This window comes from Corylus avellana, chromosome 1, assembly GCF_965113065.1.
Source record: "Corylus avellana chromosome 1, dhCorAvel1.hap1.2, whole genome shotgun sequence".
Taxonomy (NCBI): domain Eukaryota; kingdom Viridiplantae; phylum Streptophyta; class Magnoliopsida; order Fagales; family Betulaceae; genus Corylus; species Corylus avellana.
Window position 1 is genome coordinate 14,672,218 of NC_142490.1, and position 24,950 is coordinate 14,697,167.

Genomic DNA, 24,950 nt, shown 5'->3' on the forward strand with positions numbered 1-24,950 from the left:
CAATCATTGAAATACCATCACAAACCTACAATCTCGCATGAGTACAAGTTGTTGATCAACATATTCCATTAAATCAGCCTCAACGTTCTAAATGAAAACCAGCAGAAGCAAACACAACGGACTTTGTACCATTAATTCATTATTACCTTAAAGCTAACTAATATATGTAACCTTAAAGAAAGAATAATGGTGGCCACTTTTTTTCCGGATAGAGATGCCCAATAATTTTGATGCCTAGATTGCTAGTAATTCGAGCAGCAAATGTGAGGAAACTCCTATGGAGTCCACCTACCCATACAGGTCTCATGCAACCCACCCCTTTACTTAGGTAGATAGGCCTCATAAGAGCTCTCTCACATTTAGACATGCTCTTCTAACGTTTTCTATCAACTGCAGATACAAACACCAAAGTTAATTATGAAGTTGCATATTTCATTCCAAAATGAAGTAACAGCATATAAAGTTGCATTCATAGTAACATTGTTACCCCTCATTAACACTACCCAAAGCGATCCATATTTTCTTATTAAAATCAACTTAATTTCAGAAAAAGAGCAAAAGATACTAGGAAAAAAAAGGATTGGGGGGGGGGGGGGGGGGTTGGGTGGGTGGGAGTAGCTGATCTCTTCAAATTCAGTAATTTTTTTAGCAATAACTAGCATTAGAAGTAATTGTAGCAATACAAAAATAACCAAAACCTTAAGAATTACAAAAATGAAATCCAAGATTAAATTTCAGTCTCAGGCTAAGCAGATAATAAGTGGCAGACCTGATACCTCTTAAGCACAGGTTGGACCAATAACAGGACTAGACTGTGTCTGCAGTTGCACATGATCCAGTTCCTGCAAAAGTACAGCATACCAAAATGAAGCAAATTGTCGCCTCCACCTAGTCTAATAAAGATAGGAGATAAGAAATCAAGGATAAATGAAACCCAGATTTATATTTTCTAAAAGGAGGTGCTATGCTAAAGTGTCTGGAGGCCATGTGGAACTACAACTGATATCTAAAACATGCTAAAGAAGTTATTCAGATTTTCCAAGTAAAAATGAGTTCCAAGACAAGAATGAAAATCTATACAGCACAGACAGAAAGTCTATCGTCCATCGTTGCATCGTCCTGCAAAATCAGCATCCAAGGTTTTGGACAAGTCCAAGTATATTAAGCTCACAGTTCCTATCTCCCAGGCTTCAAAATTTCAGCACTGGCCAACAAACTCATTAGGAGAATCTGTTACCAAACCAGAGCAACGCAACTTCTAGTGAGCCCATGGTCAACCCGAGGTAGTAGACCAGAAGCGAGAGTCCAGTACAAGGAAGTTGTGATTAACAGGTTCTAACAAGAGGTCTAATTACATCTTTGTGAGCCAAACTTCACCATGTCAACCAGATTCCACCACGTGCCTAAATTCAGAAGAGGCTGACAGATGAAGTTATATAAAGCCCTAAGATATAAGCCTACAGTAATTTCTAAAGATATCAAAGTGCTGAATATGCAGATGTGAGGTCAATTCATTGTCAGTTGAAATCTATTTGAGTCTTTCCATAACCAATGCCACCACACGGCTGATTAATTTATACAGTGAACAAAAACAATTTGAAAAAAAAAAGTGATAAAAACACCAAGTGAAACTGAATACTAATTGGTTTTGCACCAAGGAGGAATTTAGAAATTTTTTTTATGGAAGAGATATGGATGAAGATGCACCTCTTCTGTTTGAATGACTCGTTGGGTGGAAAGAACTGGCAATGGGGACTGAAGCTGATGGCTGTGATTTTGCAGATTTTGATGCTTCTGTAACTGATGCTCATATAAGGAATACTCCTCAGGCATCTCCCACTACAAAAGTCAATTTCCACAGCTATTTACTTCTCTTCTCGAAGTACAAAAACTCTAAACAGAAAATGCAAGAAAGATGGTTCAAGGCAGAAAACTTACTCTGCTCTCACAGGAGACACAATTATAATAGTACTGGTATCCATCAGGGCAGGTATGTTCACTCCAATCACACTCTAAAGGAGTTTCTTTCTGGGGACTTATAGGCACTGTAGGTGAGGTGGAAGTACTAGGAACTATTGGAGGATTGGTTCCAGTATGTGGAGACTGCAGAAAGAAACAAAATTGAAGACATAGTAACAGTTTCCAAAATCATAACAGAACAGGATAAAATTTGCATAAAGATACTAGGTGACAATATGATGTGAAAATAAATGAATCTATTCCACATTGTCTGCTACAAGTCAGGTATCACAAGAAAACACCAACTGTATCAGATGCTTATAGGGCTTATTATCCAGAGTGGCGAATCACACCTAAAAGATATTAACTCTGCCAAAACTTAACAGCAATGGAAAGGTTAAAAAGCTCCAATTCAAACTATCACCACTCAAGGTACCACTACCACTGGAACCATGCTTGGGACTCCACCACACATGATTTGATTGTTTGTTGACGTAAACAAGCATTTCTATAAAAGCTTGGAGATCCATACTATGAAGGCTGTCACACGACTCTGTCAACACATGCTTGTGGGAGGATGCTCATGAGATCAGCCAAGATGTGTGCCAATCCCTTCAATCACTCAGAGTTTCCTCACAGACCAATAGATAGTTTACCCCATACAAAGGTGCTAAATAATCATTTATCATTGTAGTACCTCCCGACTATTACCTGCAAACTCAACTGCTGCTCTACTTTTTCAATTTGATGAAACTGCCTCTGCACCTCAGAAACTGCTTGTTGAGATGATTGTGAACTTGTCTGTGGAGTTCGTGTCTCCTGCAATGGCATCTGAGACAACTCTGAAGGTAACTGTTGTAGGGGGGGAAATGGTTGTTGCATGACAGGTTCTTGGTTCACCATTTGGGGAACAGCTTGAGGTAGTGAACTTGTGGAATTTGGTTGCTGAGGATATGAAGCATTGGGCAAGAAACATCCTCCCATAGATTCACCGAGATTGGGTGCTAGCCTGCAAGATATGACCCCCCCCAAAAAAACTCATTTTAGTTATTTTTACGTGAATAACAACTAAACAAGGAAAAGGAATGAAGAAACAAATGTACCTAGCAAATGGTTCTTGAGAACAGGGAGCAAAATTCATGCCTGCAAATACTTGATTGCCCCTGGAGAGAGAGAGAGAGAGAGAGAGAGAGTATATTAGCATGGATCGTGACATAGCTAATTTGAATACTATTTTTCTTGTAGAGATAAAAAAAAGTGGTAACTCCAAGTCCTTTGTATGAACTTCCTAACTTGCAATTGTAACTTAATTATAATCCGTTAATCACAGACAGAGCATTGATTAACAGTTGTACAATAAAGTAATAAGGAAGCAGAAACCTTATTTCCCCAGTCCTGGGTTTCTTAGGATCTGCAAAACGAACAACTAACGGCTGATCACAACCCTAAATAACATAAAAAAGAAAAGAGGAAAAAAAATGAATATAGAGCCTTTTAAAGCGCAATCAGAGAAGGGCTACATTTCAAGGTAACATATAAGCTTTACTCTCATCATGAAGGTTCCATTTAACGCTTTGATTGCCGCCAGTGCCATATCCCTATGAGAAAATTTAACAAACCCGCTTCCTTCAAAATAGAAAGAAAAAAAAAAAAACATAGATTTAAATTAAACATCAATTGATATAATGGCAAAGATATGCTTCAACTATAAATTTACAAAATATACTGTGGCAATTAAAGAGCAACAAGAATCTATTGCACCATCAGTTCGTTATATATATGAGATAGGTTTTTGAAATTATGCACCAATACAGGTAGATAAAACAGCTTATTTTTTTCAAGGAAAAAATTCATTAGACATAATAAAAAGGGACACAAATCATATGCAGAGGAGGCATACAAAAGACAAAAAACCTCTTGAGAGCCACCAAGCATTAAATGAAACAGCTAGATATAATGCTCTTCCTTCGCTTCTAATTTTACCCTTTGAAGTAAAGTATAAGCGTACAATTCAGAAAAACAAAAACATAGGATTGAACATATGATTGCGATAGTGATTGCAAGGGGTCAATTAGAATGCAGAAGATCTTTAGGTGAAACATGATCTGTTGCTGACATGGTCGTCCAGAGAAAAAATTACCCCCAACATGTACAGTACAAAATATTGTACTTCGCCATTAAATATGAAAGACATACTAGATGTTAAGATCAAAACAAACCACGACTTTGCTTCAGCTCATCACGCATGATGTAGACATCCTCAACAAGACCATAGGGGGAAAATATCTGACAGAAAAAATCCATAAAAACTCATAACACCAAATATATAGACCAAGTAAACATAAAGACTAATAACTGTAGTTGAATTTGAAAAGAAAAATAAGCAAGCACGCTTTCCTCAAAGTCACGTGAACAACAGCAACAGCAAAAAGAGGTTTAACAAAGGGAAACAGGTCTATCATCAAACTCGGCAACTTCACCTAAGTTTAATCAAGCTCTAAAGGTCAAACACACAAACTTCCACACCAAGACACATGTATATGGCACACAGATAACATGCAAGATATTGTAAAATCGGTTGATTCTCTGTCCATGCACCATGTATTTTGGATCACCATTCATGAAAGAAGCTTCCACAGCCCCCACACTGATCTCAACTTTCATGAGGGTAGCTCACACCTTGAAAAGTCCCCACACCAATCTCAGCTCTAAATATGCAGCAATGCTATTCATGTAAAGAGTTGGTACTCAAACCTTTGTCAATATTTTGCAGAGCAATGATCTAAATCTTCTAGTCCCAATTTGCTACTCAGACTATCCAAGTGGTTCTCTACCCCAAAAAAGCCTTAATTTTATTGAGTACATTATATATGCATCCCTCCCAAGACCCCACTTAAGTGGGATCAAAACTAGATAATGACTCTTTTATGCATCCTACGTTTGTTACCCTTGCATATGTCTATGCATCATGTGTATGTCAACCTTGCAAGTTGGTGCCTACATACAAGCGGAGACCATAACAAGAAAGCTTAACTTATTTTGCTGAGGTAGGCGAAGAACAAGAACATTCAATGTATATGGAGCATACCTCCTCAATTTCCTTTCTTGAAGAATCTTTGTTCAGGCAACCAACATACAATTTGTCCACCACCGCTATCATAAGCAAATATGAAGAGAGAAAAAATCACAAAATGAACAGGGGAACAATAAAAGAATATGTGTGGACCTATTGGAGAAAGAAAATGCATACAGTTTCTAATTTTGGACAATGTTCGTGCAGATGTGAAGAACCAGAAGCATTATGCAAGAATAAAGCCAATGCATCTGTACAGATACCATATGTACTCAGATTCATGGCAAGGAACATCATCAATATTGTCTTGAAATAGTTTTTTATTTCTCATTCCAGATAAGATATTAAGATAAATAGATACTCCTCCCAAATAATTTAATGCACTCATTTTGCAAGGGCAACATGCAATGCCATAAACATTGTATGGTTCATTCTAATTTCAGTGATGCCAAATTTTCCACATTAATATATGTTTCATAAGAACTGTAAAAATATATTCCTTCCGTTATTGCAATCCTAGCAACAATAGGTTAGTCCTGACCAAAAAGAATCCCACGAACATGCTTGATAAGACTCAAAACCTCCTCCACGGTGAATAATAATTAAAAAAAAAAAAAGAATCAATAATGACTTGAACTAATATTTTTTTGTTGCAACATAACCACAGCTCAAGCAATCATGAACGACGTCCATACCTCTATGAATGAAGAAGTGTCTAGTTTGAATCTATTTCTAATAAGAATCCAGCTTGATGACTCCTTACTTTCCATATCCATCTAGGTTTAGAGGTTAATGTATGCATGTAAGAAGATAATGAGTTTCTATCACATATATGAACATTTGTATAACATGAGACCTTAGCTCTATAATAAGATTGTAGGTAATTGGACAGTCTATGCACATTATTGTATTGACTAAGCATACCCAAATTGTATGTGGCAAAAAGTCGAGTATTATAAATTTAAAAGATTTGCAGGGTGTTTGGTATAGGAGTAAAACTTGTATAAAATGTACAAATGCAGGATTGAGAGAAAAGGTACAAAAAGCAAGACATTGAGAATAGAACAGTTACCAAGACGTTCCTGTTTCCTATCAGCATATTTGACTACGAGGGGAGCCAGTTCCTGGAAAAAGCAAATACACAAATGTAGAATTGACCAAAAATAGCAAACGGTTTCAAATATATCATCCTAGGTTCTGAACAACTCACCCCAGGAAAAGTATAGTGATGGCTTAAAGCTCTAATGGCCCCTTCAGCTTCCTCTACCGTTGCATATTTCACAAAACAACTTCCTGCACAAGTAAAACCATATCCATAAAATCATTATTATTCTTCCATAATGCCATATCCATAAAATCATTATTATTCTTCCACAATGATATGTGATAAAAGCAAAACACTCATGCTCTCCCTCTCACTCCTCACTCAGAGTATCCTAGCTCCATACGCTACATAATAATTTACGTTATTTTTGCTTTTGACAATTTGACCTAAAAGCCATCCAATTTGATAAAAATTAGTAAGGGACAAAGTGGACCATTCAAATGAGTAAACACTTCCCCCTTTTCTTTTCTTTTTATCTTTTTAAATAAATAATTACCAAAAGAACCAAGGACCTTAACAATCACAGACAACAGACGTTCACCATTGTTAAGAAGTAATCATCAATATATGAAAATGTCAGCTATAACCATCCAAGAGTTGCACATAGCTGATGATCTGACAAGAACTGTACTGTAAGGATTGACTCCAGAATAGGTTAAGCTCTGGGTCAGAGCACCCATGGTACAAAAGTATGATCTATCTACCTTATGAATTTCCTAACGACAAGCTGGTTGCAAGAGAGTTTTGTGGTCATCTTCAGCATTGTGGATAGGACACTGTGGTAAATAGGTGATTAAAGCTAATGTAGATGAACAATTAGCAGATTGCTATACTGGAGAGCCTCTTAGAGGACCAAAAAATCAACAATGGATCACAATATTGATAAGAAAAAAATTACATCACAATACCTTGTTGTTGGCCAGTTCTCTTATCCTTCAATATAACAACTTCAACTACATTTCCATGTTTTTCAAAGACTGGTCGGATCTGAGGAGAGCAATATCCAACAGTTAAATAAGAATTGTAATAGTTGTGAGAAACACTAATAATGGTAACAATTTGAAAGAGACGAAAAATGGAGGACAAAGTCTTGTTGGCTTGCACATTTTTATAGACAATAATGCCCCAATAATATATTAAAAAGGATAATCTTCTTGCACACCCCCCCCCCCCCCTTTCTTTCTATTCCATGATTCAGATTGGGACTTGGTATGCGCTTACAGGTAAGCAACAAAAGGTGGGCAATTCTTTGAAATTCAATCCAATTCTGATGCGCGTTCATGGGAGAAAATGGGTCAGATGGAGGTGTACATTCACATAGGGCAAGTATTGCAGACATGTTAAATGCCTCAAGGGAAATGATAACTTACATCAGCTTCGGTTGCTGTTCTTGAAACGGGTGCAACATAAAGTTTTACATGACCAACACCATCCACGTGATCTAACAGACAAAGAGGAACCAAAACAAGAATGAACAACTTAGGAAATTTATAAATGATGCACTGGCACAAAATTAACATGATTTCCACATGAAAACATTCCAAAGAAGTACAAAAAGGAAATTCCAAACCCAAACATACAGCAAATTTTTTTTTCATGTCTAAAATCACAATTACACATAAGAGAGAGGTTAAAACCCAATATCTGGCTACACATTCTTCTAGTAAATCAACAGCAACCTGAGAACGAAGCTTATGCAATAAACGCTAACAAATTCATACTGAGAGAAAGCGAAGTCTACCAACATTCCCTTTTGAAGTGAGAAAAACATAAATTTCTATATAGCATGAACCTTCTCTTGCACAGACAAAAATAAGTAAAAACCTCAGTTAAATCATCACAACGAGAGCAATAAAATCCACAAAAGAGTAAGTAACAGAAGCAAACCTAAAGAATCTCATAGTAATGATGCATATGTTACGAATTTATTTTTCCTTTTTTTCCTTTTACATTCGTTATGACTACAAATACTTATCGAAAAAAAAAAAATCGTTATGACTACAAACCAATTGGGTGTATTAAGTTGAGGTGAGCAAGGAATTTTCTTTTCCTACACTTTCTCGGCCACCGAACCGAACTTTACACACCTGGAGAAGCCCCTCGAGCGGAATGATCCCGCCACCTTTTGCGTCCGCAATAGCCAGAAGCAGAAGCAGCACCATATCTACCACCACCACCAACAACAAAACCGCCGCCATTTGACGGAAATCCTCCGCTGCCAAACGCATCTTTTGGTTCGACGATCACGTGGTGGTGCTGGTCAGACTGGTAATTGTAGTGGGGCTGGGGCTGGGGCTGGTGCTGGTGCTGGTGCTGGTGCTGGTGCTGGTGATAGTTAGGATTGTTGAAGTGCTGGTCATGGTGATTGGGATGGTAGTTAGGAGGATTGCTGTAATGCTGGTCATGGTGGATGGGAGGCTGGTTGTGGTGGTGGTGGTGGTGGTGGTGGAGCTCTGGGTGGCTATCAAATCGTTCTCCTCTGGGCCTCTCCAGCTTGCTGACTGTGAATTCTTCGCTAAATACAAACCCTAGAATTTGATTCACCGGAAGTAAGGAAAACGAAGAAGTTTTGCATCAGCCGGAGAAAACCACTTTTTTTTTTCTTCATAAACTATCGCCTTCGCTGTAAAATAACTAAATTATCTTCTTACGTAGAACGGTAGATTTTTTTTTTTTTTAATATATATAATAATTTAATTAAAGTAAATAAGTACCTTAATTGGAATTCATAAGGGATTTACCTTTTTTTTTACTAACAAAAAACACAAATTCATCGACTTTATTCTATTTAGTATCTTATAGGTTAATTTTCAACATAAACGATTACAATAATGAAAAGGGGAAACTTCACAAAGGACCCTTAAACTGCTATGCGATTTTAAAAAAAAACTATCTTAAATTTTAAAATCTCTCAATTTTACCCCCCAAACTTTCAATTCCATACAATATATCACTACGTCCATTTTTTTATGTTAAAAGTTATTAAATAACCTTTATACCCCCTAAATTTTTATAAAATTATAAATTTAGCTTTAATTTCAAATTGAAAATTTAAAAACAAAAACAAAGATTGAATCGTAATTTGGTATTTTTAATGGTTTCTGTTAGTGTTTAATGAAAAAATTGACTGAAATGAGCTAATTGCATCAAATTGAAAGTTCATAAAATAAAATTAAGAGTTTTTTAAATTTGTAACAATCTTCTCAAAACACGTAGTAATTCAAAAGTCCTAAATAAAGTTATCCATAATAAAAATTACCCATACTTTCCTCAATCTATCACTTTATTGACAATGCCTCAATCTTTCAGTTTGTTTATTTTAGAGTTAAATATCTCTGATCTCTATAGTTTATTTTTATTTTTTATTTTTTTTTTCACTTAAGTTTCAATTTGTATCCTATAATCTAGATGATACTTCACTTAAGGCTAAAAATCGAAGATAGTTTATCTACCAATTTCAGTTCATAAAATGACAAAATCCACTTTAATGACCTTTTAAAAAAGGAACATGGTCCATTACTTCATTAAGAAGTAAAAGAAATTAAAAAAAAAACAAAACAAAAAAGAATATTAAAAACTTTAAATGACATTAATAATTTTTTTTTTTTTTTAAAAAAAATATATATATATATAAAAAGGGTGATCGTTCACACCTAGCCAATTTAAAGGCGGTCTAACTAGTCCCAAATAGTAAAATGGAAGTACCCGAAACTGCTCCCAAGAGCCTTGGTCAGCGAAACCACCACCTACAGCTGGTTTGGGTCATTGGAGTAGTTCGACCACCTTCATACTAGTCAAGGAGGTGGTGCCCAAAGGAATGACTCGAGGTACCTTTCTCTCTCCTTTTTTTTTTTAAATGTTTCATGTTTAAGGTATAGTAATAACACTTAATTTTGGAGCACTACATAAAATGTTATCAAAATTTTTAAATTTGATTTGAGTTGTATTTAATTAAAACTTATTGATATAGAAGTTATAGTTTATGGGAAAAAGGTTATTTGTCTAGAAAAAAAAAAGAATATGAGTTAAACCATTTTTCTTTCCACTTTTGCTTTTAGGCTTTAAAACAAAATTATATATATATATATATATTGTCATGTCTAGACCAAAAAGATAGACAAAAGAGAATGTGGATTCAAACTCATAATTTATAGGAGGCCGTATTTCTAGTCAATTAAGCTACCTCTAAAAAATTATTAATAAACAATTTTAAACACAAAATTATTTTTATTTATATGTCACAACAAAACAATTTTTTTTGTTCAAAAAAAAAAGAAAAAAAAAAAGCACCATAAGAAAAAGCATAAACATTAATCGGGAGCCAATGTTTTCTTTTGGGCAAGTAAGAAAAAACAGAAGGTAGGGTGCCATTTTAGAGAAGAAAGTCCTAAAAAATCGACTGACAGTGGTGAAATCGAAAAAAAATCCAGCCCTAACCCCCTCCCTCTCTGGAGCCATCTCTCTCTCGCTCGCTCGCTCGCCAGGTACGACTTTCTCGTTCTTCTTTATTCTCTTTCGCTCTGTGTTTGTCATGGAACGAGGTATATAGTTTCATGCGGTTCTAATCTTACAGAGATTTCAGTTCGTGTTCTTTACCCGTACGATTAAATTTAATTGTATTCTATAACTTATTTTTGAAGTCGTACTCTCACATTCGTGCATTCACTTATAGCCACAAAATTCCCAACCACCCCCTCCTCCTCTAATTCCGGTTTTAATTCGCAAGTACCCTGTTTGTATCGAGGGAAAATTTTACGAAAGCAAATTTCAATATGTAAAAAAGGTGAAATGAAATGCGACGCCTATAGGTAAGAGGTACATTGAAGTATATTGAGTATTGAGCAATTCTTTCTAAACAAACAAACCCTAATTCCTTGGTCGACTTCTATTTTCATTTATAGTTTTATCTTTTTACGCTAATTTTGTTGTCATTTATAGCTGTGGGAGTAATGCATTCGTAATGGGATTGTACAGAAGCTGTGAAAAAAGAATATAGTGCTTAGGTTTGTTCAAAATATACTTGATTTATTGACTGGTATACATTTGTGTACATTGGCTTTTTTGGATTAGGATCCTCCTGATGTTCTAGGGTATCTCCTTAAAAGATCCCTCATCTGTTATTGATTCATTGTTTCCTTGAATGCTGAGGTGGTGAAATATGAACCATTGAATTTAAAATAATGGTTAGGATTCCAAGAACTTTACTCTGAAGCTTTCCTGAAAAATATAGATGACTTAATTCAGATAATTTGATATTTCTTTTGCATTTGGGTTTATTAAGGTACGATTTGTGTTTGGAATTGTAGGAGTGGAATATATATATATAAGATTGTTATAAGATGGCAACAAGAACAGACTCAGATATTGATGATGACTTTAGTGAGCTTTACAAGGAGTATACTGGTCCTATGGGATCAACTACCACCAATGTGCAGGATAAGGCAAAGACAAACAAAAGGTCTCTGGCGGGGTCCGATGAAGAAGAGGAACGTCCTCGTGACCCCAACGCTGTTCCTACTGATTTCACGAGCCGAGAAGCAAAGGTTTGGGAGGCTAAGTCAAAAGCTACTGAGAGGATTTGGAAGAAACGAAAAGAAGAGGAATTGATTTGCAAAATATGTGGAGAGTCGGGTCACTTTACTCAGGTACTGCAGGCTTCTGTAGAGATGCTTTTTAATCGTACTTGCTGATGTTGTCCAAAAGTATCGGCTTGAATGCGTGCGTACATTCATATGAACACACATGCATGTAAATTTTTCGTTGTTGCTATGCTTACATGTTTATTTTAATAGTTATTAGGTTAACCACTTTTTTCTGTAAAGAGAAAAGGAAAGAAGAAGTATCTGAGTTTGTTCATACTGTCTGAGTGGCTTGGCTCAAGTTTATGTCCCGCTTAGATTAGGACAAGTTAATGTTAGCATATTACATGCCGAGTTGGATCTGACTTGAGAATTGGAATAGGTGTCTGGCAGAGGTGTTAATTTATCTGGTTCCAGTGAACTTTCAAGTTCATTTCAACTGATATTCCTTGGTGCATTCCAATTTCATAACTATTAGACCAGTTTGGTTTGAGACCTGCCACTGTTTCTCCAAGTTTAACCTTTATTTCTGTAGCATTAATATGGATGAACACATGCACTTGATCACACGTACAAAAGAAGGGAGGTTTTTCATAAGAGTCGACGAGCTGTATTATCATTGTCCATATTGGGTTGAATTGAAAAGTCATTGTATATAAAGTTGAATAGTCTAAGAATTTGCTTATTCTGGGAAGCAACAAGATGGGCAGAGAGAGGACGGGGTTGGGATTTTGATCTGTCCTCGCAAGAGTCATTGTACCTCCTCGATGGGCTGAGTTGCATTTTATAAGACAAATTGTTGCTCATTCAGATTGTTGTTCTTTTTATCACCTTTCATTATTTTTCTGTCTCAAATCTGTTTTGCACATTTCAGAAATTTGTAACGGAAATAAATGAAACGCCTTGTTCAATTAACATTGTAGTCAAATGAACCCATAGAAACTAGTTGAACCTCACTAAGTCTCTTGTTAATGTCGAGTCTTAAATAATACATTGCTAATTTCGGTTGATGCATGCCGTTTGGCACATGCATAGGGATGCCCTTCTACTCTTGGAGCAAATCGCAAGTCTCAAGATTTCTTTGAAAGGATACCTGCTAGAGAAAAGCATGTAAAAGCACTTTTTACAGAGAAAGTTTTACAAAAGATCGAAAAAGATATTGGCTGCAAAATCAAGATGGACGAGAAATTTATTATTGTCAGTGGCAAGGATAGGTTAATTTTGGCAAAAGGTGTGGATGCTGTGCACAAAGTGATTAAGGAAGAAAGTGATCAGAGAGGCCCTTCTAGTTCCCAAGTCGCAAGATCTAAGTCACCTGAACGAAGCCCTGTTGACTCACGGTTGCGACGCTCTGATTCCCAAAGGTCTCATTCTGGTCCTCAGAATGCATCACAGTTTCAACAGAGGTTTGGCAGGCAGGAGAAGGTTGTGGAAGACCGAATTCGGGATGATATGCCAAAATTTTCAAGGGATTCTCCACAAGGTAGGGACAGCATAGGATATGTTTACGGCGTCCATAGAAAGCTGGTAATTACATGTTTGTAGTTTGTAGCCTTTTTTAAGCTTTATACATACCTTCTTTCTATGTGTTTTTGAAAATCATTTTTCACCTTTTCTGAGTCCTTAATGATGTTGCTTATTGCTTATGATTTGTTTGCAGCAAGAGGTAAGTTCTTATGTTCAAGAATTTTGTGTTCGGTTCTGAAGTAACTTTCGTGGGTGGTCTGAATTGATCGGATTGTCTGCAAAACGAAATTATTTACTGAAAGCATATCTGGACCTTTTGCCTCGGCTGATTTCACTATGTGAATATAAAGTAGTATGTTGAATTAAAGCTACCATCTATGTTAGCATCTTGAATCAAGTGCTTAACAGACTCTTCATTTCGTGAAGCTTATGGTAATAATGGAGCTAGAGGTCGTTCAAGCCATTCAAAATCTCCAGCACGTCCTCCTTACACGGGCAAGTCATATAATTCATACGATGGTAATAATCAGAGCATGGGTGCTTATAGAACTGATGGATGGGATAATGAAAAGAGAGGGTCGGATATCCAATCTGATCGTCAGTTTGATTACCCTGCCTTCCCCCAGACATTAGAAGACTTAGAGTTGGAGTTTAAGAAGGAGGCAATGGAACTTGGAAGAATTCGTGACAAGGAAGAGGATGAAGAAAATTACACGCATCGTGAGGTAAGTAATATCTATCGTGCTGGTGTACATGTGCAGAGTGATAACTGGTGCGATAAAATATACACTAAACATGTAGGGCCTTTTGGGAAATACAGAATTTTTTATTGTTATTATTTTCAATTTTTTTTTAAAAAAAAATTTGTGTTTTGGCGTCTTTTGTACCCATCCCAAAATTTTAGGTGCATGCTGGAGGAAAAATGATTTTAGCTTTAATTGTATGCTTTTACATAACAATATTTGTTTATAACTCATTTTAATCTGTTAATGTCAATGAAGTCCGTGAGGTTTTAATTTCTAAAAAATAACTAGGAGATGGTTTGCCTTTGATTTTTGTTCTTGTTTATCCTTTGGTGAGATGTCTTTGGATTGCTAATTCCTTGCATGTCTAGCATGAGTTTGTTATTAGTTGGTCATCTCTCTCTCTCTCATTTGCAGATTTATGTTTTCTTTTCCCATTCTTTTTCCTTGAGGGAGAATAATTACCTCTGTCGCCATTAGAATTCTCAGTGTTTATGAAGGGTGTGGCAAATATAGTGAAGGGTTTTGCAGTTATGGTTAAGCTTGAATTTGAATGATAAGAGCTGGGAATCTGTATATATTGCCAAAAAGGCTCAAAAAGTTTTATGAAACTGAGAGAAAAGCAGAAGATGTAACACATAAAACATTCGATTTAAATCTTGTTTCTTATATTATCATCAACTACTATACCCGCTGCTGTACTGAGGAAAGCATAATTGTTCTTAAACACCCATGCAGCTTTTTAGTTGTGGATTTTGAGCTTGTGATTTCTAACTATTGATTCCTACGGATAAAAGTCTATTAGGGAGATAAAAGAGAACTACATGAAGCAACTGGCTATTCTGAGGGGAACACATGGAAAACAGTGGGAGGAGTTTCTCCAGCTTGATGCTCAGAGGCGTCAACAACAGGCACATCAGCAATTGCCCACTTCTAGTTTTGGTGGTTATAAACAGCATGGTTATTCTGACTATGATGGTACCTCGGCCAATCCACATTATGCTTTGGCCAATTTAGCCATGGATTCAAGAAGCCGATATCCACACCCTATGGAAAATTACTCTTCAAGGCCTCATGAAAAATTTGGTGAATTTCAGCGTCAAAGGCGTGAAGATTATGGGAAACCTTACAATCGATACTAAATCACCGTACTGGAATTAAGGCTGGTGAGTTGTCTTGCTCTTCAGTCAAGTTAGAAAGAGGTGTTTATCTTTTATTTTGCCTATCTTATAGAATATTTCATTATCTCCTCATCCAAATTTATGGTAAGGTCCACACAACATAAGAGATAGGTTTTGCGCGTTCGGATGTAGAAATATTAAAATTCTTTTAGTATTTTAGAAACTATGCAAATGGTAGACTTGGTAGTGAACAACACACTGAAGGGTGTGGGTTTTTAAATGTAATAGTGGTTGGTAGGTGGTAGATGTTGTAGTTATGTAGTGGGTATTGCAGATTTTCTATTGCTATTCAAGTATTAGCTTAAATTTCATTCCAAAAATTTTCAGGGTCAAGATCTTGTTCAGGTGGGCGTAATGCTTAGAGGAGGCTGAAATATAGGTAAGTATGTTAGTTACGGTTTTAAACTTGAGAAGGGATCAATCGTGCACATTTGCATTGGTAGAATCTACTTTTCAATTTGGTGGTTCAGTTCTGTTCAGAACTTTGTTGTAGAGAAGTGAGACGTGGTTTTGGTTTATTGGTTAAAGGCTGGCACTTTCTAGAAGTTAACAACTCCTGAATGGTTGAGATTTTGCATTTGGTAATGACTACTTACTTTAACAAACTTATTTTCATAGAATACAAAGTGAATTTATTTACATGTCCTGCGACACAGTCTAAGTGCAGTCTGCTAAACAGGTGAGGCACTGTGCATAGTTTGTTTCTCTATTTATCTTTAACTTACTGGGTTATATCTCAAGAAATTGGGTGTCTGGTAGACACCTACTGATATCTCATTGGTAAACAAGGTCTGGGTTGTTTTCATTAGGAGTCTGGTTGTGTCATGGACATCCCTACCAGGCTGTCATTAGTAGCTTTGACCCTGGTTGGTGGGGTTAATGGTTTTGAATGCTAGCCCACAGCAATGGAGTTTATCAGCTGTGTTGGAAAAGGTAGCATCCCAAAAAGGGTTTATGAATTTTGCGGCATTATTGCTGTACAGTCTTTAATGTTGTAGCCGTGGAATTGCTTCAATTTTATTTTTGGTTCTTTTCATTTGTGAATTTGAGATAGTAGGTTGAATTTGTATCTTACAAGTTCACACTTTCAAGCCCTGGGGTTGATGTTGCCCATTTGGTGCAATTCAGTATATCGGATGTGCATGATATGGCAAATTTTAGGACCTTGTTGCTTTCCTTGGTTTGTGATTGCCCTATCATGCCTACAGGAAAGATTGGTGATACATTTGGTAAATTGGCATCCATAGTACATGGTTGTTTAAAAATCGCGTGGAATGATTAGATTGAGTTGGATAAAATATCAAGTGTGCCCGTTATTACTAGGTAAATAATTAGCTGCTACCTTTGACATTGTTCTTGATGAGAAACACAAACTCGAATCACTATCACAGATTCACAGCAGCTAATGCTTTGCAGAAACCCATTCCCTAGGCGCCTCACTTCCCTCTCACTCTATTGTTTATGTGCTCAGGTGTTTGTGTGCACAGCTAACTGCACGAACAGAGGCGAAAGAGGCATTCTAGGGGGGTGGGCATTGCCTAAATTATCCTTATATTACTGCTAAAGAAGTTTATGGACTATCTGCTTCAGTCATCAATATGTTCTACCCAAATTTCACGTTGACTGATTGGTCTTTTTGATGTTGATCGCCTATTATCAATTAGGAACAGAGTCTATTTCATTTTCTTTCTATTTTTAAATTTGTTTTGGTCATAGAAGCTTCATCATATGCATCATCAATGAATTTTGTGATGACCAGTTAACTAATCGTGGATTGAGGCACGCCTGTGGTCCTGTAATTCATGGCCTCCCTACTCATCAGGGATTACATTTAGTAGTGTTTGTTGAGAGGCTTTCTGTGGTGTCTTAAAATTTGGGCGTTTGGTGCCTCTTGTCCAACCTCAAAAGAAGAGGCTTTTGAGAAAGACCATTTTACCTTTGGATCAAGGAATTCATAAGCACAGACCGCAATCGACTCTGTTATGGCCCATTAAGCACAGGCAGAACTCATTGTAAAAATTTCATTATGCAGTCTATGTCTACTTTATTAATAGGTCTTTATTAAAATGCACTTTATATCGTTGCTGATATAAAGCTTAATTTTCACCGATTATAATTGTATGACAATTATATACTATTTTATTAAATAGGATTACTCATTTTACAATCATCGAAGTTAGTATGCCATCACTCTAGCTTTGGGATGTTTTGCCTTGGCCCGAGAAAAAAATGGTTGGATCATGGCCATTGTACCGTTGGGACAAAGACTTCAAATGAAAAGAAGTCATTTTATGATTAGGATTTAACGTGCAGCATCTAACGGTGTAGATGATGTTAAACGATGCCGTACTATCATATTTATTATGTGGCATTATTTCTGGAAGAGTTGTAATAATTTGTTTTCAAAATATTTAAAAAGGAAATAAATAAGTGTCACAATATGTTTATCGTAAAATGCATTTCACTCTTTACTAAACCTGTCTTTAATGTTTTCAATTCGAAAACAAAAGAAGTTAAATTTCACTGTTTACTAACGTCTAAACTCGTCTTTTAATGTTTTCTATGAGAAAATGTAAATTTCCAAGATGTATTAATAATAACCTTTGGAAAATAGCGATTTGATGGAGAGACTTCGAATCTAATTCTAAACAGCTGTATATAAATACATGAGGAAAAAAAAAAATCAAAGATCAGACTGTACAGAAAAAAATGGCAATGTACACGGTGAATGTTAATGGTGTGGACGTGAAAACAAGAGTTACAAACAGTGCTTCTTGTGTACTCTCCTGCGACTACAGCGGATCCAGATCCCCAACCATGATTGGCTTGGACGTCGAGTTCAAACCAACCACAAGGTGGCAACGCTGCAACTGTGCTCGTCCTCTTGCTGCATTATAATACAACTCATCAACATGGAAGCAATTCCTGAATCTTTAGCCAACTTTCTCTCTGCTCCTCACTTTTGCTTCGCTGGCGTTGGGATAGAGGAGTCGTTGAGAGTAGAGTGCTCAGAAGGGGGTATGGGCTTGAATGCAGACACGTGGTGGACTTGAAGCCACTTCTTGATCTGGCTGTTTTCATGGGAGATGTTGAACTTGAACCCAAGCCTTTGAGCGTCGTTATGGGGCACTGGGGTGCCGGCAATCTTAGTACGGAGCAAATTGAGAGTGCTGCCGTGGATGCGTATACTTTATTCCAAATTGGGAGCTTCTTGTTCGGTTGAAGTAATTTGGAGAAGGTTGTTTTGGTAAATGGGTTTTTTGGGTTTGGAGCTTTTGGTGTTATAAATAGTTGTTTGGGAAAAGTCCCTCTCAAATAACTATTCAATTGACAATATCTCTCAAAATTATCAAAACATTGTCAATGTCCTTACAATGACGAAATTACCCTTAGCAAAATAAAGACAGAAATACTAAAACTTCAAGAAAAAATCTAAAACTAAAAAAAAAAAATCCTTTTATAAGAAAAAAAAAAAATTTTAAAAAAGATTTTTTTTATATATAAAAATTGAAAATTTTAGTTTTTTTTTTTAAATTTTAGTTTTAAAATTTTTTTAAAATAAAAATTTACGTTTAAAAAAAATAAAATTTTTCGTTTAAAAAAAATAAAAATTTTCTTTTTTTAAAACTACATAAATATATTTTTTAAATAAAAATTTCCGTTAAAAAAATTAAAATATTAAAAAATTTCGTTTTAAAAAAAATTGTTTTTTTTTTTAAATATTATTTTTAAATTAAAATTTTTCTTTTTTTTTATTAAAAAAAAATCAGTTTTTTTGAATTAATACGGGTATTTTTGTCTTATTGAGAAATTTAGAAGGGCATTTTTGTCTTATTGCTAGTCTTGGGTGGGACAATGACAATGTTTTGATAATTTAGGGGGGACATTGTCAAAATTGAAAGTTTTGGGAGACATTGTCAATTGGGTAGTAGTTTGAGGGGGTATGTAAACTTTAGCCTAGTTGTTTTCTATGCTCAAAAAATGCTTTTTAGCCATTTTAGAGTAAACAAAGTACTTTTAGAATTTTTTTTACCAAATAAACCAGCTTTTGTTTAGCACAACTTTTTAGCTAATAAAAATACTTTTTAAGCTCTCTAACGCAATGACAAACAGACTCTAAAACGCTTATAAAAAAAAGAGTAATAATAAAGTCCTCCTAAATGTGATGTGGTATTTAAAATCACCAATAGATTAAAATTCAATAATAATCGTCTCAAATTTAATGGTGATTTTAAATGCCACATCACATTTGGGATGAGTCTAAGAGGACTCTACTCCTCCTTATATCATTACTTAAAAAAAAAAAAAAAAAGAGGGGAGGGGCTTTCTTGAGACAGAAACTGCTCGACATGCAGCCATGGCTTTGTGATTTGTGAAATGACCCTTACAAATTGCCCCAAAACAAAGAGAGGGGTCTGTTTTTGGAGGGGTTAGTTGACGGGATTTTTTTTTTTTGAAGTACAACGTTAGTTTTTGGATTAAAAACCCCTGGATAAATCTGGCCGTCCATCCAAACTACCACAAATATATTGTAGTTTGGAGTACCACATAGAAGCCTCGTCCAGAAATATATATAGTATAGGGTAGTTTTATGCTTGTGCTACCAACACTAGTACAATTGACAATTAAAGGAGGTTTGTTGTAATTAAGAAACAATGTCTTTTTTTATTGGTAATTCAATCGGTTAGAGACCACATCTCATAAAGTGAAGGTCATTTATTTAAATTCTTCTCCCATTTTCATGTTAAACAAAAAAAAAATTGTCATTGTTGTAATTAAGAATAACGCCAACCAAGGATTATATGGAATAGGATCCTCTATAGTCCAATATGGACTAGAGAATATCTAGTTAATGATCAAGATCTCTTTTTTATGGGTGAGAAGTTTAATCGGTTGAGGACTACGTCTTATAAAGCGAAAGATCACTTATTTAAATTCTCCTCTCCTTTTCATGTTAAAAAAAAAAAAAAAATTGTCATTGTTGTAATTAAGAATAACGCTGACCAAGGTTTTTTTTTTTTTTTTTTAACATATCTGCACAAGAGGAGAGAGAAGGATTCGAGCTAGTGACCTCCACTTCATTAAGTGTGGTTTCAGTCGATTGAGCTACCTCTTAGAAACACCAACCAAGGGTTATATAGGGTAGTTTTAAGGTCAGACTGCCATTAATATTCATTATAAACAATGCAATTGACCAGCCAAGGAGGCTGCATCTCCTGATTAATACAAACGATGGCATTGTTGTAATTAAGAATAACGTTGGCCAAGGGTCATATAGTACATTCGCTCATGAATCTATAAATCCAGCTATGCGTCGACCAAAGGTTATATAGTATTACAGCTACTACCTAGCTAGCACCAATGTCGTCTAATAAGGGTTATATAGTACATTCGTTATTTCCATCGCATTCTCTTTAGAAAGAGTAGAGGTTTCTACGAAAACCTCAGCAACAACAACCCTGCCTGCAATAACACCGCTCTTTTGATTGATTTAAAATTAATAAAGTAATAATATTTAATCAAAGTAGAGAAACGTAAAGAGAGTTTAATATTTGACTCATTTTAAATGTGAATCTCTAAATTTAATAAGAAGACAAATTATGATATTATCTGACTCGGGTCTATTAAATGTAAGCAGTAACGGAGCCGCATTAGGGCTTGCGGCCAGAAGCATGGTCATTAAAAGAAACAAAAAAGTGGTTGCATGAATGCAGTGGCGGAGCCACATTACCCCTTGGGGGTGCCACAACACCCCCAAGGATTTAAATTTTTTTTTTTTAACCCTAAATAAATTTTTTTTTTAAAAAAAAATCTTTTTACAATTAATTTACCTACTCATTACCCAAGATACAACAACCCTTCTCCCGCACCTCCATTTAACCCACGGCAACCCTTCTCCAGTTCTCCCACACCAAAAAAAAAAAAAATCTCTAAGATGTTCTCTCTCAGACTCTTTTTAGTCTCTTCTATCTCTGTTCTTTCTATCACAGATTCACAAGTAACTTTTCCTTGGCTTCTCAATCGTTTTTGTAGTTTTATCTTACAGATTTAGATTTTTTGTGATGCATATATTGTGTGAATTATCAAATTTTTAGGATGTCAAAAAAATTTTAGTGGCACCCCTAATATAAAATTGCTGGCTCCGCCACTGCATGAATGGAACATCTTCTAGAAGCTACATATAACCCTCTGTTGATGTTATTGTTAATTACAACAATGCCATCGTTTCTATATATGTAGTACATTTGCACGTGTATAAAAGTAAATTAACGAGTTGCATGCACAGCCACAACAGCACCTATGTCTATGGCTTCTTTGATCAAAACCCCTTTCTTGTTTTTCTATCGCATTCTCTTTAGAAAACATAGAGGTTTCTACAAAAACCATGCAACGACACCGTTTAGATATGAAACCTTTAATCCTCCTCTTGCAAGCCAGGCTTTGATGATCTTCGATGTGGAAGGAGCTTTGCTAAAATCTCCATCCATGTTCCCATACTTCATGCTTGTGGCCTTTGAAGGTGGAAGCTTGTTAAGGGCTCTTCTTCTCCTTCTTTCCTACCCTTTAACATGTTTGGTTAGTGAAGAAATGGGGTTGAAGATTATGGTCATGGTTTGCTTCTTTGGGATCAAGAAAGAGAGCTTTAGAATTGGAATAAATGTTTTGCCGAAGTTCTTCTTGGAGGAAGTTGGATTGGAGATGTTTGAGGTGCTCAAGAGAAGTGGTGGGGGAAAATTAGTAGGTGTGAGTGAGCTTCCTCAAGTGATGGTTGAGTGCTTTTTAAAGGATTATTTAGAGATTGATTTTGTGGTCGCGAGAGAGCTGAAGGTGTTCAATGGGTATTTTGTGGGACTCATGGAGGAGAAGAAGGATATCATTCGTTTGGAGGAAATCCTTGAAGAGGATAATATGATTGCTATTGCTGGCTTCACAAAACTTCTTGATCACCAATTGCTCTCCCATTGCAAGGTATGGTATTTCTTCTAATTTCTTTTGCGAAAAAATAAAAAATAAAAAATAAAAAATTATAGACTTTAACCCCACTTCCCTCTCTTAGAATATTAGTTAAATAATTAAATTTACTATTTTCTTCTAAATACTTAAACTTTTGAAATAGAATCTTTTACCAAGCAATGGGTACCAAAATGATGCGGAGCTTATTCATTGGTACTCGTAACATTTATCTTTATTAATTGTTTGGAAAAATTTCACAAAGGCTCCTTGCATTTTCACTCTTTTTGAGAATACCTCTCAAAGTTCAAAAACTCTCAATTTCACTCCTCGAACTTCTAATTTGATGTAATCCACCTCCTCTGTTAGGGTTTTGCGTTAAACATATGCTTAAATGGATGAAATGACCTTTATATTCCTACAACTTTTATAAAATTCTAAATTTATCCTTAATTTCAAATTTAAAATTAAAAAAATTGAAAAATTGAAGGTATTTTAGTATTTTTCATAGCCTTCATTAGGGGTTAACGGTTTAAACTAAAGGAGGGGGTAAATTGTATTAAATTAAAAGTTCGAGAAGTGAAATTAAGATTTTTTAAATTTTGGGAGGGTATTCTCAAAACACGTGAAAGTTTATGAGCCTTTGTGAACTTACCCCTAATTGTTTTGATCATTTCCAATGAATAAACTCTATATCATCTTAATATCAATCTCTTAATAAAAGATTGATTACTTCTAACATTTCTGTTTGAAATAAGTGATAATACTCCTTTCTCTTCTTAAAATTGCTGCAACAGGAGATTTATTTGGTTGGAGAAGGTGATAAGAGGAGGTGGCAAAAGCTCCCAAGAGAAAAGTACCCAAAACCATTGATCTTTCATGATGGTAGATTGGCTTTGGCACCAACCCCAATGGACGCTCTAGCTCTATTCATGTGGATGCCATTTGGGTTTGTCCTTGCCATTTTCAGGATCCTTGTACACACGCCACTGCTCATCAAGATGTCTCATCCTCTCCATGCCTTCAGCGGTGTACACCTCACAGTTTCCATACCCAAAACCAAAAGCTCTTATTCAAACACCAAGGAAGAAGATAAATCCAGAGGCCTCCTTTATGCTTGCAATCACAGAACACTTCTGGACCCTCATTTCCTTGCTCTAATTTTCAACAAAAGTTTTATTGTGGTCTCGTACAGCTTAAGCAGAATCTCAGAGATTGGACAACCCAACAAAATAGTGCGATTAACGAGGAATCGTGATGAAGATGCCAGGATAATCGACAGCTGTCTTAATCAAGGGGACATGGTTGTTTGCCCCGAAGGGACCACATGCAGGGAACCATATCTCTTGCGATTTAGTCCCTTATTTGCAGAATTGAGCGAAATAATAGTCCCTGTTGCAGTCAACTCCCATGTTACTCTGTTTTATGGTACAACCGCCAGCGGGCTCAAGTTTCTGGACCCGTTCTGCTTCTTCATGAACCCAGCACCAACGTACAACTTTCAGATTCTCGAGAATGTATCTGCTTCGTCCACTTGTCATGATGGGGGGAAATCAAAGTTTGATGTGGCAAATCAAGTGCAAAGTGAGATTGGGAAGGCTCTGGGGTTTGAGTGCACCAGGCTTACACGAAGAGACAAGTACATGGTATTGGCCGGTAACAATGGGACTGTTTAATTTACATTAAACTCTCCCAACTTGCTTACTGTTTTGAGCTAACCGTTAGCCATTTTTTCTAAAAGTTAGCCGTTAATGCGGTTAGTGCGGTTAATGAGCAGTTAATAATCGCCTGCCCAATGTATACATGCGTACGGCCTTTCTATGTCTTTCGCTTAATTAGCTTCCCACTCCATCCTTCTTAAGTTTTAAATATTGTATGCCTTTTCTGACGGCCTCTTAATTTGTCTAATAACTCTATCTTGTTAGCCTCACTCTACTAGTATTAATTTCTCTTTCTCAAATATTTTTGAGAAAACTTTGCTTATACCCTACGAAGTTATGTGCCTTTTGCTAACCCTTCCAAAATTCAAAATCTCTTATTTTGGTGCATCCAATTTCGATTTCCTTTTACTTTTCTCATTCCATTATAATTTTGCAGTTAAATCAAAAGGTCAAATGAGTAAAAGACCTTTATACCCTTAAAAATTTTAAATTTACCTTTATTTATATAAATAAAAAATTATTATTATAAATATTATATTAAAAAAAATTAAAAAAGAAAAGACCCACCAGGGGTCACTTTGTGCCCACCCCACCTCCCATCTTCTTCTTCTTCTTCTTCTTCTTCTTTTTTTTTTTTTTTTAAATATAATAATAATAATAAGACCCGTGGGTCACAATATGGGTGGGTTAGATCCACCTGTAAACCCACGGGTCAAGATTTTTTTTTTAAAATTTTTTTTATTAAAAAATAAGGGTATTTTAGTAATTTAACACTAGTCCGTTATGATTTCACAGAAAATCCTAACGGAATGGGAAAGTGAAAGGAAATCGAAATTGGATACACCAAAATGAGAATTTTTGAACTTTTGAGGGGTGTGTGCAAAAGGCGCTTAACTTTGTGAGTGGTAAGTGAAGTTTTCCCAACTTTTTTTTAAAGAAACGGGAAAAGGGTTACAATGAAGTGTTTTCTATTTTTGATCCGAATAAAAGAGAGAAAAATAAATTAATTGAGAATACTTTCAAACACCAAGTTAAAGACGATCTATTTAGCTAACAAATGTGATCAATAATTAGCAATATTACGGGAAACATGCTAGCATAACTCTTGTAGCCTCAAGCTCCAAGAAGAATCAACTCCATGGACCAGCTATGAGCTCACACAAAATAAAAGTATGAAAAAGTAAAATCGTGGTTAATTCCATAATACATCTATAGGTTGCCAAAACTTTTG

At 35.7% G+C, this 24,950-nt stretch overlaps 3 protein-coding genes across 5 annotated transcripts; 2 read left to right on the forward strand and 1 right to left on the reverse strand.

Moving 5' to 3' along the window:
- Positions 1-615: 615 nt before the first annotated feature.
- Positions 616-8,708, reverse strand: LOC132169172 (flowering time control protein-related / FCA gamma-like protein; the record flags this gene model as incomplete). Its single annotated transcript, XM_059580249.2, has 14 exons — positions 616-842; positions 1,708-1,839; positions 1,939-2,103; positions 2,671-2,968; positions 3,063-3,122; positions 3,340-3,404; positions 3,506-3,585; positions 4,179-4,245; positions 5,048-5,112; positions 6,105-6,156; positions 6,243-6,325; positions 7,046-7,124; positions 7,508-7,578; positions 8,225-8,708. Coding segments are annotated over 14 exons (1,764 nt in total), but the record flags the coding sequence as incomplete, so codon positions are not given.
- A 1,779-nt stretch (positions 8,709-10,487) lies between these two features.
- Positions 10,488-17,215, forward strand: LOC132170812 (Zinc knuckle (CCHC-type) family protein). 3 transcript variants are annotated; one of them, XR_009438994.2, is made up of 7 exons: positions 10,488-10,621; positions 11,444-11,782; positions 12,752-13,199; positions 13,610-13,908; positions 14,724-15,092; positions 15,435-15,486; positions 16,579-17,215. XR_009438994.2 is itself a non-coding variant. In XM_059581928.2 (6 exons), exons 2-5 carry the CDS (start codon positions 11,477-11,479, stop codon positions 15,066-15,068), a joined length of 1,398 nt encoding a protein of 465 aa, XP_059437911.2. In that variant the 5' UTR covers positions 10,488-10,621; positions 11,444-11,476; the 3' UTR covers positions 15,069-15,092; positions 16,579-17,215. The 3 variants fall into 3 exon arrangements, 2 of the variants coding, with proteins under 2 accessions (XP_059437911.2, XP_059437909.2); XM_059581928.2 differs by lacking the exon at positions 15,435-15,486; XM_059581926.2 differs by lacking the exon at positions 16,579-17,215 and having other exon boundaries at positions 15,435-15,746.
- A 3,911-nt stretch (positions 17,216-21,126) lies between these two features.
- Positions 21,127-23,884, forward strand: LOC132170813 (putative glycerol-3-phosphate acyltransferase 2). The gene is made up of 2 exons (XM_059581929.2): positions 21,127-22,076; positions 22,856-23,884. Exons 1-2 carry the CDS (start codon positions 21,408-21,410, stop codon positions 23,732-23,734), a joined length of 1,548 nt encoding a protein of 515 aa, XP_059437912.2. The 5' UTR covers positions 21,127-21,407; the 3' UTR covers positions 23,735-23,884.
- The last annotated feature ends 1,066 nt before the right edge of the window (positions 23,885-24,950 follow it).